The 14,906-nt window shown below is 41.2% G+C and overlaps 1 protein-coding gene across 2 annotated transcripts in view; it reads right to left on the bottom strand.

Annotated features, from left to right (window-relative positions):
- LOC149151548 (DNA polymerase eta-like) overlaps positions 1 to 13,836 on the bottom strand; it is a 492,067-nt gene extending 478,231 nt beyond the window's left edge. For both annotated transcript variants that reach the window (XM_089439884.1, XM_089439885.1), the window contains exon 1: positions 13,512 to 13,836. In XM_089439884.1, the coding sequence (XP_089296010.1) occupies positions 13,512 to 13,613 (102 nt within the window). In that variant the 5' untranslated portion in view covers positions 13,614 to 13,836. The remainder of the gene's footprint in view (positions 1 to 13,511) is intronic.
- Positions 13,837 to 14,906: the final 1,070 nt, after the last annotated feature.

The raw sequence follows: 14,906 nt of genomic DNA, 5'->3' as shown, positions 1-14,906 counted from the left end.
TTCTTGATCCAAACTCCTTTGCTGCTACTTCCCGTCTTGCTCAGTCGTCTAATCTGCTCTTGGGGAAGAGCCGCCCACAGTTCTTCCCAATCTGGAAGACTCACCCTGCCCAGTATGCTCTAGACAAATGTCTCCCACTCCTTGGAGACTGCGTTAAGTGCAGTCCTCACCATCAACTCCTGATCCAACGTGGCTCTTATGGAAGTCAGTTGGTCCCGGATCTCCTTCAATTGACCGAGGAAGTGATCTATCTGCTCTCCCTTCTGCATCTGGTATGACTGTAGCTGATTCTCAAGTAACATCTTCCTCTACACGGAAGTATGCTGGTACAACATCTTGAAGGTGTCCTACGTTTCCTTTGTCGTATCCTTCTCAGAAATATGTTGGACCACATGATCATTGACCCCATCAAGGATGATGCATTTCGCCTTGGCCATTGCCTCCTCGAACTTTTCACTTTCATCCAGGTCAACTGGGATTGCCATAGTTCTCAAGGCAAAGGCCTTGATGCGATGTCTATCTAGAATGGACAGGGTCCTGGCCTTCCAGACCACAAAGTTGGATGCCTCGTCCAGCCTGTCCTAATCCCTCAGCCCATCTCTTTGCTCTTCTGTCAACTCCTCCGAGTCTCTATACTTCCCTCTGGAAGTCCTCTCTTTGACTTGCTAAGTCTCTCTACTTCCCGCCTGGAAGTTCTTTGTTGGACTCCCTTTGAGTCACGATTTCCCTTCTGGAAATCCTCCTGCCAAACATCATGTTGGACCTTTCCGATCTTCTGTGTACCTGCAAGACTAATCCGGATTCCTTGCCTAGAAATCTGCCTCGGTAGCAACTAACTCTACTACCTTGGTTTTGCCCTGTTAGGTATTATTCTGCCACAGTACCCCACCAACTTCGCTCCCGTAAACTGCCCACATCTTCCTATGCCCCAACAACTAAAGGATTGAGCCTCTAAACTCTACGCAATCTCGGCACTGGCAAAACAACTCCCGCAGCCAACTGCGTCAACCCTCCTGGTCTCTGCGTGAGCCTCTTTCTGCCCTTCTCAGCCTCTACGCTAGCCTCTCTCTGGCCCGAACTGATGACGCAGTCTCTCTGCGTCAACCCTTCTTCTGTCGCTTCTGCAAAGATCAGCTTCTGTCACTCGGCACAACTGATTCTGCTGCAAATGCTCTGCTTAGCTAATGCCTTCAGCTCTCTTGTGATCTACAAACACGCTCTGATACCATGTTGAAATTTCTAAGTCTATCCATTAGAAATTTAATCTGTATTCTTCTAGTTTATTTCTTCTACTTATTAAATTCGAACAAGTTATTTAAAACGTATAAATAATGAAATAAACACAATACAGTCTCAACATCTACAGATCATCAGCTAAAAGAAAACAAACACACAAGCGACACCATTATTTTTGGACAAATGTCCCCGAAAAAACCCAATGCGGGAAAACCAGTTTAGTTATTTTGAGGGTTTATTATTATGCAGTATTTCCTTGAGTACAACTAGGTGCCAAACTGGCTCACCCGACAGAGAAAAATAACTGGCAGCAATACCTCCCTATTCAGAAACAAGTATTCAGAAAACCTGTCCCACAAAACCCTCTCTAGCAACTCTAAAACTCTGCGCTAGCCCTTCTGGCCTCTACGTCAGCGCTCTGAGGCACTGCACAACCTCTGGGACCCTCCGCATCACTCCAGCTGCTCTCTGCATGGATAACGCAGTCCCTCTGGCCCCTACGTTGTATCTATTGGGCTCTGCGTGGCCTGCTCTGGTTGTTGCTTCTCGCTTTTTGCAACTGCGCTGGTCTCTCGGCACTGTCTCTGCCTCTCTGCCTCGTACTCACTACCCCTCGCTGCTAATCACTGATTCGACTTTGCTTAGCAACCCCGCTCTTGGAAATCGAATAACTGATCACTCTAGTGTGTTCTCCAACTGACCCTCAAGCCTCCTCTTATACTTTTCTTGTTGTTCATTCAATGACCGAGATTAAATCTCTAATCAACAGCTAAGATTAGAATTGGCTTGATCCATGACTTTTGGAACCTTCTAACCCAGTTTTATATTAATACCCATTAATATTTTATTTTTCCTAAGTTTAAACTTAGGAACTCCATTAAAAATATAATTATTTTAATATCTCCCAAACTGGGTACAATCTGTCCAAACCATTTATGGGTCTTGGAGATCTCATGTGCTTTAGCCTCTCCACCAATTTTCATGGCTAGAGCACATCCGATGCTACCCCAAATCAACAACCCTCCTGGCAATCCAGTTACAAGGAAAAATATAATGGTGGAAAACCGAGTGAGAATACCTCACTTTACTCGGCAGTTTCCAGCTGATCCGGCAACAGAGCTAGCTAACCCTAGTTATCTCTGTGTTGGCCCTGCATCAGCATTACAAGCTTTGCATTAGCTCTGTTCTATCTCTTCTGCCTCCTGGAGCTTTTGCGTCAACCTCTCCCAGCTGTCCTGGCAATTCCGGATTTCTGTGTGAAGATAGTTTTCTCCTCTGTGCTGGCCCTTCTGGCTCTGCGTCAAGACTGCGTGGGCCCAAACTGGCATAGCGTCAATCCCTCTAGGTGTTGCGCTGCCTCCACTAGTGGCGCTCCACCTCTCTACCTGGTATTCCCGAACTATCCCTGCCCCTCTGCTGTAGAATGATCACTTAGTTCGAATTTCTCAGCTTTCTAGCCCCAGTAATTTCGAACTCTAGATCAATTCGTTCTCTTAATGTGTGTTTCTAAATGAACCCCAAGCCTCCTTATACTTTTCTCGTTGAGACTTCAACAACCGAGATTAAGTCTCTAATCAACGGCTAAGATTAAAACTTGACTTGATCCGCTTTCTAGAACATTCTCACCCATATTTTGATTAATACCCATTAATACTTTAATTTTCCTAAGTTTAGACTTAGGAACCCAATTAAAAATATTAATTATTTTAATAAAATACAATCCAAGTGGAATTTCACCAAATGATTTATGGGTTCTTTAGAACTCATGTGCCTTAGCCTCTCTACCAATTTTCATGGCTAGAGCACATCCAATGCTACCAAAAACTTAACACTCCCTCTTAGCGAGGAATGTGCTCTAGCAACAATGTCCAACTGCTTGTTGCTCTGTCTCTAAAGCATTCCCTTTCCGCACTGTTGTTGCCACCAACACTGTGTTGTTGCTACTGTACTACTACCCATGACACTGCCACTGCCACTGCCACTGTTGCATCTATACTACATCTCCCTCTGCATTTGTTGCTAACACTGCCATTGCTAGCTCTTCACTGCGTCATTTTCCAGTTGCCACTACTCAACAACGGACTCCTCTAGTCACTGAGCAGCACTAGTCTGCTACCCGACAAGTGAAAAATTCAAACTTTTGGCGAGAAAAGTCCTTTGAGGAGAAAATTCCCCTTCTATGTGTCTTTGCTCTTTTTCGACGAATTTCTGCCCCGGCAGAAACTGCATCCTTCAAGCATTGCGCTGAGGCTCTGTGTCACTCCCTCTGCCTCTGCAAGCTCACAAGCCGGAAATCATACCTCTCTGTCGACTCTCGCAGAGAGAGATTTCCTCGGAATCTCTACTTTCCCAGCAAGGACTGCGCAATCCCTTCAAGGGGATTCGAATCGCTGCCAAATGCAGTGATTGGCCTCTCTGCTCAGCTTTGGATCTGTTCTTCCTGTTCTAAAATCAATGCTGTGATACCATGAGAAAATTCCTATACTCAAGTAATCCCTACTGCAGCAAAACTGAATTTACTTCTACTCGATTTTAATATACATTATCAAGTTATTTTCTGAAAAATATTGAAGTAAATTACTTCTGCAGCCTACACCAATTTAATTTGATTACATGAAACTAGAAACTAAGCAAAGAACAAGACACATAGGACACCGTTATTTTTGGACAAAATAGTCCCCGGAAAAACCCAATGCGGGAAAACCGGTGCAACAGCTCTGAGGGTTTTATATTATTAAGCAGTAGTTCTAAATAGAATGTTGGATGCCCTCCCAGCAATCCAATTACAGAGAAAAATATAATGGCAGAAAACTGAGTGAGATTACCTCACTTCACCAGGCAATTTCCCGCTAATCCGGCAACAGAACTGACTAACCCAAGCTATCTCTGCGTTGGCCCTACATAGGCCCTGCGTTAGCCTTACAGGCTCTATGTCAGCTCTACATTGTCTCTTCTGCCTCCTGGAGCTTTTGTATCAACCTCTGCCGGTTGTTCCAGCAGCTCCCCGACAATTCTGAATTTTTGTGTGAAGGCAGCTTTCTCCTCTGCACTGGCCCTTCTGGCTCTGTGTCAAGACTGCGTGGGCGCAGACTGGCCCAGCGCAATGCCTCTAGGTGTTGCATCGCCTCCACTAGTGGCTCTCCGCCTCGAAGCCCAGTATTCCCCAACTATCCCTGCCCCTCTGCTGCAAAATGATCACTTAGTTCGAATTTCTTGGCTTCCTAGCCCCAGAAAGTTCAAACTCTAAACCAATTCGTTCTCTCGGTGTGTGCTTCTAAATGAACCCCAAGCCTCCTTATACTTTTCTCATTGAAACTTCAACAGCCGAGATTAAGTCTCTAATCAACAACTAAGATTAAAACTTGACTTGATTCGCTTTCTAGAACATTCACACCATATTTTGATTAATACCCATTAATACTTTAATTTTCCCAAGTTTAGACTTTAGAAACCCCATTAAAAATATTAATTACTTTAATAAATATAATCTGGGTGGAATTTCACCAAACGGCTTGTTAATTTGAGACAACAATGGTATGTTCTATGCTTAAGAATACTTTTACTTTAATTTCTTTATTAGCCCAATATCAATATCCAATTCAGCGATCACATCAACATGATAGTAAAATGTAGATAGAACATAAACATAAACAGTAGAAGACAAGCCAAGACAAGAGGACACAAGATGTGGCACCAGCCAGGGACAAACCCCAATTGTGGAGAAACCCTTGATCAATTCTTCTTATAGTCTTCAATAGTTCAGCAGAGATAGACAGCACAATTTACAAATCTGATAATTTATAACAGCAGCAAAAGAGCCCTAAGCAGAAAAGTCAACATTGGTCAACAGGGCAAATTTGACCCTCAACAATTTGGTCAACTTCAGTCAACTTCGGCCTTCAAACAGCAAGATGAATCAGCCCTCAAAACAGTCCAAAAACAGCCCAATCAAAATCTAGGCAAACAGCCCACTTGCGGTCAACCCCAGCTGCAGTCAACGTTGGTCGAAGTCAACATTTAGTCTCGATTTCTGTGCCCAAAAATGCGGCCTGCCCAAATAGAGATAGCCCTCACAAAAACACAGTCAAAGGAGTCAACACATGGTCAAACTGTCCCAGAATTTCGGTCAACGCCCAAAACAGAAATTTCACCTTCTTTCCTTCACATGTCTAGAGAGAGAATGTTGCCCAGAAATGTGTACCTAATCAATGACGAGAGAGAGAGAGATGTGTGAAGATGAGTGTGTCCAAACGAGGCTAAGGCACCATGTATTTATAGCAAACATTGAAGATGAATACACGTGACTGTTGGGCTTCTGAGCCTACATAAGTTTGTTGACCGACCTTGACAATTTGTCCATAATCAAAATAGATTAATAACTTCATTTGTACATGTTGAAATCGGATGATCTCTAGATCAATCCTACGCCTCTCGGAGAGAGGAATCCAAGAAAAATATCAGTTGTCATAAGTAAGATGATCCATGTGGAGTTTGGACCTAGTTGCCAATTTTAACATTCCCTCTCAACTAGGGAGAACTCCACCTACCAATCTGTACTATCTCTGCCATCCATGCATTGTTCTGCTCTGCTCTGCTGAACTATGACGAAGAAGAAGTGACTGAGAATGTATCATACCATTGTCTACTGACCCGAAGTCAGTGCCAAATAAAAGAGAGTGTCTCATACCACTCTTACTGACCCGAAATCAATTCCAATCAAAAGAGAGTGTCTCATACCACTCTCACTGACCTGAAATTAGTTCCTATTGATCCCAGATCAATATCGGTCATCCTAGCACAGGGAGTACAGTACACGATGCGTCCATTGATAGTACTATGGTCCCTATCCTCATTTCACTACTCATTGGCTAGATGAGAGGTACTTCCCATGAGTCCCAAACTACATGGGTAGGATGTCTCAGCAGGAAAAGGATGAACCACTCATCCTGCCTACATGTCGCCAAGGGGTATCACAGGGGAAGGTTGAACCACATCCCCTATACACAACAAACCACTAGGGGAAGGTTGAACCACTCACCCTATGGTTTCTCATTGCTCCAAGAAGTACCCCAAGCCCCCCCGGAGCTCCCAGAGCTCAATGTCCATCTCATACAAGACCCTCATAAGAGGGTCTCTCCACAACTCCAAGTCGTTCTCGGAAGGCCAAGAACTTGAACTTCCCCAGGGGCTTCATCAAAATATCGGCGACCTACTCATCAGTCCCAATGTGATGGAACGTTATTGCTCCTTGTTATACCATGTCTCGGATAAAGTGGTACTTGATATCTATATGCTTGGGGTGATCATGAAACACAGGATTCTCTGATAATCAAATCCCACTCTGGTTGTCACAGAGGATCACGGTGGTATCTAGCACATGTCCAAACAACTCACTAAAAAGCTTCCTCAACCAAACAGCTTCATAAGAGGCCATACTAGCAACTATGTATTCGGCCACGGCGATGCTCAAGGCAACTGATTTCTACTTCCTACTCAATTCTTCTTATAGTCTTCAATAGTTCAGCAGAGAGAGATAGTACAATTTACAAATCTGATAATTTATAACAGCAGCAAAAGAGCCCTAACCAAAAAAGTCAACGTTGGTCAAAAGGGCAGTTTTGACCCTCAACAATTTGGTCAACTTCAATCAACTTTGGCCTTCAAACAGCGAGATGAATCAGCCCTCAAAACAGTCCAAAAACAACCTAGTCAAAATCTGGTCAAACAACCCACTTGCGCTTAGCCCTAGCTACAATCAACGCTTAGCCTAGATTTTTGTGCCCAAAAATGCAACCTGCCCAAACAGAGATAGCCCTCACAAAAACATAGTCAAAGGACTCAATGTTGCTGGTCATCGCATTATCAAACTGTCCCAAAAATTCGGTCAACTCCCAAAACAAAAATTTCACCTTCTTTCGTTCGCATGTGTGGAGAGAGAATGATGCCCAAAAATGTGTACCCAATCAACGAGAAGAGAGAGAGATGTGTGAAGATGAGTGTGTCCAAATGAGGCTAAGGCATCATGTATTTATAGCAAATGTTGAGGATGAATAGACGTGATTGTTGGGCTTCTAAGCCTACATAAGTTTGTTGGCCGACCTTGACAATTTGTTCATAATCAAAATAAATTCATAACTTCATTTGTAGATGTTGAAGGGCTCCCTTGGGGTTTCTATTATTTCACGGTTGCGTAACAAGCTCTTTCTGAGGTGAGGCCTCACCTTGTCCGTGCCTCCGCCCTGGTTCCCCTTCTACCTCAGGCAACCTATTATATAGAAAGTTCGACAAGGTGAGTGGAGGATGAAAGCACCTCTGTATGGCATTGATAAGTGTGTGGACTCTGCTCCCAGAGCATCATTGAATGGAGCGCAGCGTTGGCTAGGGCGTGGAGGTTTCATGTTTCAAGTTGTTGCAGAGCGGAAAGGACTGGCCCTTCTCCGCGACTAAACTCGATGGTGGTCTTAGTTCCACTTCTGTCCTTTTCTTTAGCTGCGCTGGTGCTGGCTGTAGGGCTAGTGAATCATGGTATAACATAGGAACTCAATTGAATTCCTCTCCTCTCCTTATCAGTCGAGCCCCCTAAAGGGACGGAGTCACTCACTATTCATATGGTGAGGGTCCTCTCCTCTCCCTTTTAGGTACCGGATGATCTCTAGATCAATCCTACACCTCTCTGAGAGAAGAATCCAAGAAAATTATCAGTTGTCATAAATAAGATGATCCATGTGGAGTTTGGCCCTAGTTGCCAATTTTAACTCATTAGAATGAGTTCTAGGTTCTTTAGGACTCATGTGCCTTAGCCTCTCTACCAATTTTCATGGCTAGAGCACATCCAATGCTACCAAAAACTAACACGGTCAACACAAGTCAAACAACCCAAAATTTCTCGATTTATGTGCCAACAGCAGCCAATCAATACGACTTGGTCAAACAAAGTCAAACCCTCCAAAAACACAGACAAACTTGGTCAAATAGTCTTTAGTCACCATTAGTCAAACTTCAATCAACTCCTAAAAATTTCAGCCCTATACTTTAGTTTTAAATTCGTCCTCCTTGCCACATGTGTGAGAGAAATTGAATGTCGAATAGTTGTACGAACTAATGAGAGAATGAGCGAGAAGAATGTGTGAATGATGATGATGCCAAATGAGGTGAGAGGCCACTTGTATTTATACAAGTCGTTGAGGGTGAAGTGACATGTCTCTTGGGCTTCATGAGCCTACATGATATCGCCAACCTAAACAATTTGCACGTGTAGTTATAAATTCATAAACACATTTCTTCTTGTCCAAATTTGATGATCTTTCGGTCGATTTTGGTCCTCTCGAAAAGAGGAATTTAATGCAATAATCATCTCCATCAAATGAGCTGTCTAAAGTGGAATTTGGCCTTGGTTGCCAATTTTAACGCAAGAAGATCTCTCTGGACAACGAAACCAAGACAGATCAGCTAGATGAAGAGACTCGAAACAAGCTTAGAAGAAAGAAGTTGTGTTTCACTTGCAAAGAGCCATGGAAACCAAGGCACCAATGTTTGTGAAAAGGTAAGATTCACTACATTAAGTACTGCCCAATAGCGACAATGAGAGTGATACAACACAGCCAACAAGCAAGGAGCTCAGCATCTATGAAAAAGCACCACCCAAAAGCAGTAAGGAAGCCACTTCCGAGAATTGAAGGAGGGCAACGTGTTGTTGAAGTCATAACTAGATTCGGTCTTCATGATATAAATTTATTATTGATGTATTTATTATATTTATTATATTTTTGTCAAAGCATGTTCTTCATGCATAGAGACAAAAAGAATTTAATATTTATTGAGTCAAAAGAAAATTTATTTGAGTCATGTCCCTTTTGGACATTTGTAAGAAAAAGAATTTGAATTTTTGTTTTGAGTCATAAGTGTACAAGATGACCAAGTCAGCCCTCCTTGGACAAGTCGGCTTGGCCCTCCAGAGTGACACATATTCAACCCTCCTAGACAACTATATATAAGAGACAGTTCGACCTACTTTTAACACATTCACAACACAAAAAGAAGCACATTTGAACCTAGCGAAGGAGAAGAGAAAGTTGAGTCAAAGAACAAAGAAAATGAAGTCAAAACAAGAAGAATATTCCCTTGTTGACCGAATCTTAAACTACTACAGTTCACACGTGTGAGAGATTTGTTTTCTGTGGAAGAAAGCCGAAACTCTAAGGTAACCACAGGCTAAATTTCAGCCCCTTGTTGTAGATCCGAATTTCAAAACTGACCGGCGCTGATTTGACTTTGGAGGTGACTTGGAGGAGGATTGGACTTGGTATCTCGGTGGCAGTTGGTCTTGGTCTCCGTCTTGGATATCTCTCATTTTGATATAATTCTATAAGAGAAGGATTGGTGGGTTTTCCACTTGTGGGTTTTGCCCTAGCTACCAGCCTAATTTTGGTCTTTTGTCTCTTTGTGATCTCTACATTTTCCTGAAAGATTGAACATTTGTATAATTGCTTGATGAAGAAGACATAAGAAGTAATAAGAAGACATCTAATATTCACAAGTAATTATCAAGAAGAGAAATTAGGTGTTAGACTTTATTACACTTGATTTCTCAACATGTGTCATAGCATTGATAGATGGTGGAGCGACATACAACTTTATCGATGCAGTCATAGTAGTAAGGAGAGGCATACCCGTACAAGAATTTGACGGTTTTGAAGCAAGGGCAACCAACGGATATCATATGACATGCACCCAAGTAGTTCCGCAATTGAGCATCACTCTTGGTAAGTATATGCTCACTGATGATTTTTATGTGATAGAATTAGCAAATACTAACATAGTTTTAGGAGTTCCATGATTGTACTAACTAGGAAGAACTGTGATGAACTACCAAACGATGGAAACGGAATTTTGAGACCCAAAGGGCAATAAGGTAGTTCTAAGAGGCATGACTAATGGGGGTCCTCGAATTGTCACAGCCCAGCAAATGGAGGTCATACCCAAACAAGATGATGTCATTTGCTTGTCAGCCTGTAGAACTACAAGTAATTGCTTACAATCTAATGAGATCAGATATGAAGAGACGGCGGAACATGACACATTCTTGACAGGTTGGAGGGCCCGTCTCTTAATAGAATACTCTACGAATAAATTTGCTTGTGAAGTATTGGACAGACTCATTCATGATGGCAGGTACAAGGTGGAGACGAGATTGTCTTCTACAAAAAATAGACATATTTTGTCCCCAAATCTACTCTCAAGAAAAGGCTCATCCAAACTACACATAACAAACTAGCGAAATGTATTCATCCTCAGCCCAAGAATTATACAACGGCATGTATAGATCACACTGTTGGTGCAAACGAAGGGAGTTGTCTATAGTGCGACTTTTCAGAGTTTCCGGTGCCGGAATCCGGTGAAAATTTTGATGTGAAATCTTGATTTGTGTTATTTAAACTAGTTTTTTGACTGTATATATGAATTCAGCATCATGTAAAACCCCTAGGGCACTTCTATTGTGCAGAGTTTACCCATCAATCTTGTGATTTCAATGAATTCCTGCCGGATTTTAGAGAAATTAGACCGGAAAAATCCACCGGAAAAACTTCCAAAAAGTCACACTAAAGACAACTCCCAAACAAAGGCCTTGAAGGAGAGGAAGTTGTAGTGATAAGTCCTTCCAAAGGGCTTACGGAAAAAGGCACAGGTCGCACTGATTATAGAGGGCACATCAAGGGGCGTTGAAAAGGGTACACAGCAGCCCAAATGCTTCATGGGTTGGCCGCGGTTACAGGAAGAAAGGATCTGATCCATGGCAAAGACAATTCACAACCCATATCCAAGTCAGGTAGTCAATAGGAAGGCTGCCAAATAGTCCTTGTCAAAGGCAAGGGGTTGCAAGATTACAAGAGGAATTGTTGCCACTAAATTTATACTGTTTGATGCATTGTTTTCCCACACAAGGCTGAATATTTTCAATGAGTAGCCATGCTTAAAAGGCAGCAACCAGGAAACTGGAAACAAGTCACCTTCAAAGGGACCAGCAGCAAAATATGGACAGCACGTGAAGAGAATTACACGGGGTTCACTATTTAAGGGAGGATCCACTACCAACAAACCATTCCTGAAGACTTACAACTGCATCTTTTGCATAGACTTCACTCATGATGCAAAGAGTGGAAGCAGCAGTTGTAGCATAATAGTAATCTCTGTCAGCACATTAATTATCTGGCAAAGAAAGAGAGTTACAATGGCTGAAGAAAGGTCTCTGAAAGGATAAAACTTGCTACATCCAAATCTGTCATTACTTGGGGACAAGCAATGTCGGGAAGTGGGGCTGTAATGTCCCTAAAGGATTAATTGACCCAAGGGATGAAGTAACCTATCGATCCCCGTAGGCTATAGTCCTCGATAAAGGGGAAAACTCCAAAATACCCAATGTTGGGCAAGTTTTGGGTCAGCTAGGGCAAAAGGCCCAAAGTTGGGGCTTGGTGTGAGCATCACTCGCTTAATTACAGAGAAACCCCCCTCAAGGAAATCTATAAATTCAAGAGGCCTAGGAGCACTTGAGGCATGACTTGGATTGGTTTCTTTAATCTTTGTTTGTTGAGTCTGAGGCTCTGAGGGTTTGAGACCTCATTTTCTCTTGTGAGGGTTTTAGACCTCATTTTCTCTTTTGGACTAGTTTCGGTGGAGGTGATCCCACCTTACCTAGTCACTCTTGTTCTGGCACAGGAAATATCCATCTGAGGTGATCCCACCTTACCTAGTCACTCTTGTTCTGGCACAGGAAATATCCATCTGAGGAAGCAGCCAAGTCTTTCTGCCTTTTTGTCTTTGTTTCCTGGTTCTGGCCAGAGGCTACTAGTCATCTGAGGAAGCAGCAAAACTCTGGGAAGATCCTGAAGCAGACCGACCTAAACTTCCAAGACAGGACGAAAATCTCTGTGGTTAATCTCTGACCAGATTGAAGTATTCAGTAGAGAAATATTCCATAGCGAGGCAAATATTCATCTAATAAGACTAGACGTCATTCTCTGAAGTTAATCTCTGATCAGAGCGAAGGGTCTGAGGTTAAGACCCTTGCAGCTGCATTCTGTGGCAGAAGATTAAACCCACTGTGGAAGGCTAAAATAATCCTGAGGGCTCTAAATCATTTCGGGAGGCCAGATTGTGGAACGGCAGTCCTTCTGTGATTTTCTGAGGGTGCCGGAATATGAATGAGCCCCTCCAGGCTAGTCCGAGATCTCAACTAAGAATAGAAGCAGGGCCAAAGTGCCTGAAAGATTAACAGACACCTTGAGACAGATTTTTTGGAGAGTTCTGGGCAGTCGACGGACAGATCGAGGATTAAAAAGCCTGCATTCCTGAGTTCAGCCGCATCTCGGGTAGATCCTGTAGCCGAGTAAGGGGTTTGTTCTGGAGCTAGACAAGTCGTTTCTCTGGTCAGAGCCAAACATAGATTGTAGTTCAAATCCGTTGGTAGTTGTCTAATTCTGTTGAACTCAAAAATAGTTTAGAACTGTTCGAACTGTTGGGATTTATATTGGAATTGATTGGAGTTGTTTAGACAGTTAAATTCGAACCAGTTAATAATGTTGCACTAATTGAATGGTTAAGCTACAATGTTGCACTGATTGTTGGCCGTGGATATTGAAGGATATATTTTATGCTGGAAAATGGTATTATCTTGTGAACAGAAAGGGAAATTTGTTAAAAACACTACCTTCCTGAGAAAACCCTAGGGAAAAATAACCCTGGTATATTACATATATTCAGTTGTTTCGTTCCCCGCATTGAGTAGACTTAGACCAAGAAACAGGAAACAATCTATAATGGGCATCAGCAGTTTTGGTGCAGCATTAACCTGTGTTAAATTCTAACGGTGGATATATCTATCCCCGAAGGGCATTGTTCACAGGGGTCCAAACTACATGGATGACATTTTTCTAGGGTCTGTGCAATCCCTTTGAGGGGGTTGGCAAACATTCAAATCTCGTAGAAGGGCATCGTGTTTCTAGAAGAAAATATCATTATGTACCTGTAGTTATGTGATGAGATTATTGGGTTTTACCATATTTTAGAACCATGCCCTGCAATTATTTCTACACCATTATCATCGTGAATGCTTTTGTCCACTCTTTATGCTTGTAATTCACAGCAATCTCGATGTGAAATTGAGCTATTATATCATAAATAGGAAAGGTCAGTTAAAACTGAATCGAGAAATTGAGCTATTATATCATAAATAGGAAAGGTCAGTTAAAACTGAGTGGACAAGTGCAGATGTAACTTACAAAGTGGGCTATGACCCGATTGCATTTCAGGTGTGGCGCGGAATCAGTTTTCATACTTCCTTGGCGGTGGCTGCAGGTGGTTCTGTATCTTCTGTATGGCATGCACGCTTACCGTCTTCAAGTGTAGCAAGTATAACGAAAGCTTAGAAGCGTCTCGCGAAATCGCCAAAGCATCCCGCCAAATAATTCAGAGACCTGTTATTTCGGTTTATTTTCGAGCTCGGAAGTGTATCCTGCGCCATTATCTTTCACATGGCAAGAAGAAGAATCGACGCCAAGTGAAAGATAAATGGCACAGGGAACACTTCAAACTCCATTCAGCCTCTCGGGTGTCACTGGAACTTTCGATCATGTGTAATTGTTTTGTTAACAAATAAATGTAGTGTAGGGTTGGCATTGTATAATCTTGTACGTGTGGGAAGATGGTGGTGATTTCAATTGACTTTTACGTATGAGTATGATAGGATGGAAAGTGTAATGCCATGGGCTTCCTCCAGATCTTTTAAAAATAATGAGGTGTTTATACTCAGCTTATTTTTTGGAAATAGAGTTATCAAAATTCATTTTCCTTTAGAATTTTTGAAAAAAAAAAATTTAATATCATCAGGATACAAATTTCATAAAAATACAAATTTTATAAATAAAATATTTCATAAAAATACAAATTTTATAAATAAAATATACCAATAATTAGAAAATTTGCATTCCTAATCACCATCAACACCCATGCTACTGTCACATTGCAATCATTTTTGAGCTTGTGTCTTTTATTATACAATACCCCACATCAACTATATGTAGACACATAGTGTTCAAAGTCCCATCCCATTCTAAAAGTGTAAAAAAAAATATTGGTTTTCAAAAAATTCATAATTTTAAAATTACCTATTAAGAAAGCTAAATTAAATTTTGGCTTTTCAAAAAAACCTTTTTAAACACATCAATATCATTTTTTAACTTAATCCTAATATCCACATTTTTCAACTAAATCCCTTACGATTCTCCTAAGAAAAAAACAATTTTGTTCATTTAGAGACGAGAATTGATGAATTAATCATTTTATTATTATTATATGTATTAAATGTTTAATTTAATTGGTTTTTTTTAGTATTATGGTGTATTTGTGTTTTGGGAAAATATTTGGTTTAAATTTATAATAAAGTCCTAAAAAATGTTTTAAAATCTAAAGGTTGGATTTTTCAATTTATATTTAATATTTCAAAATCTTTAGATTTTTCAATTTATATTTAATATTTCAAAATAATCAAAAATTAAAAAATTTAGTATATTAGAAAGACATTATTAATTTGATTGAATTGTATTTTTAAAAATTCTTAAATATGAAAAAATGTTGTAATATTAAAAATTAAAACAAAATTTTAATATTTACAAATA

This window comes from Pinus tabuliformis, chromosome 9, assembly GCF_031772625.1.
Source record: "Pinus tabuliformis cultivar Carrire ecotype Pingquan chromosome 9, CPIR1, whole genome shotgun sequence".
NCBI lineage: Eukaryota > Viridiplantae > Streptophyta > Pinopsida > Pinales > Pinaceae > Pinus > Pinus tabuliformis.
The sequence above is the reverse complement of the archived record's forward strand: the minus strand, read 5'-3'. Positions and strand labels throughout refer to the sequence as shown.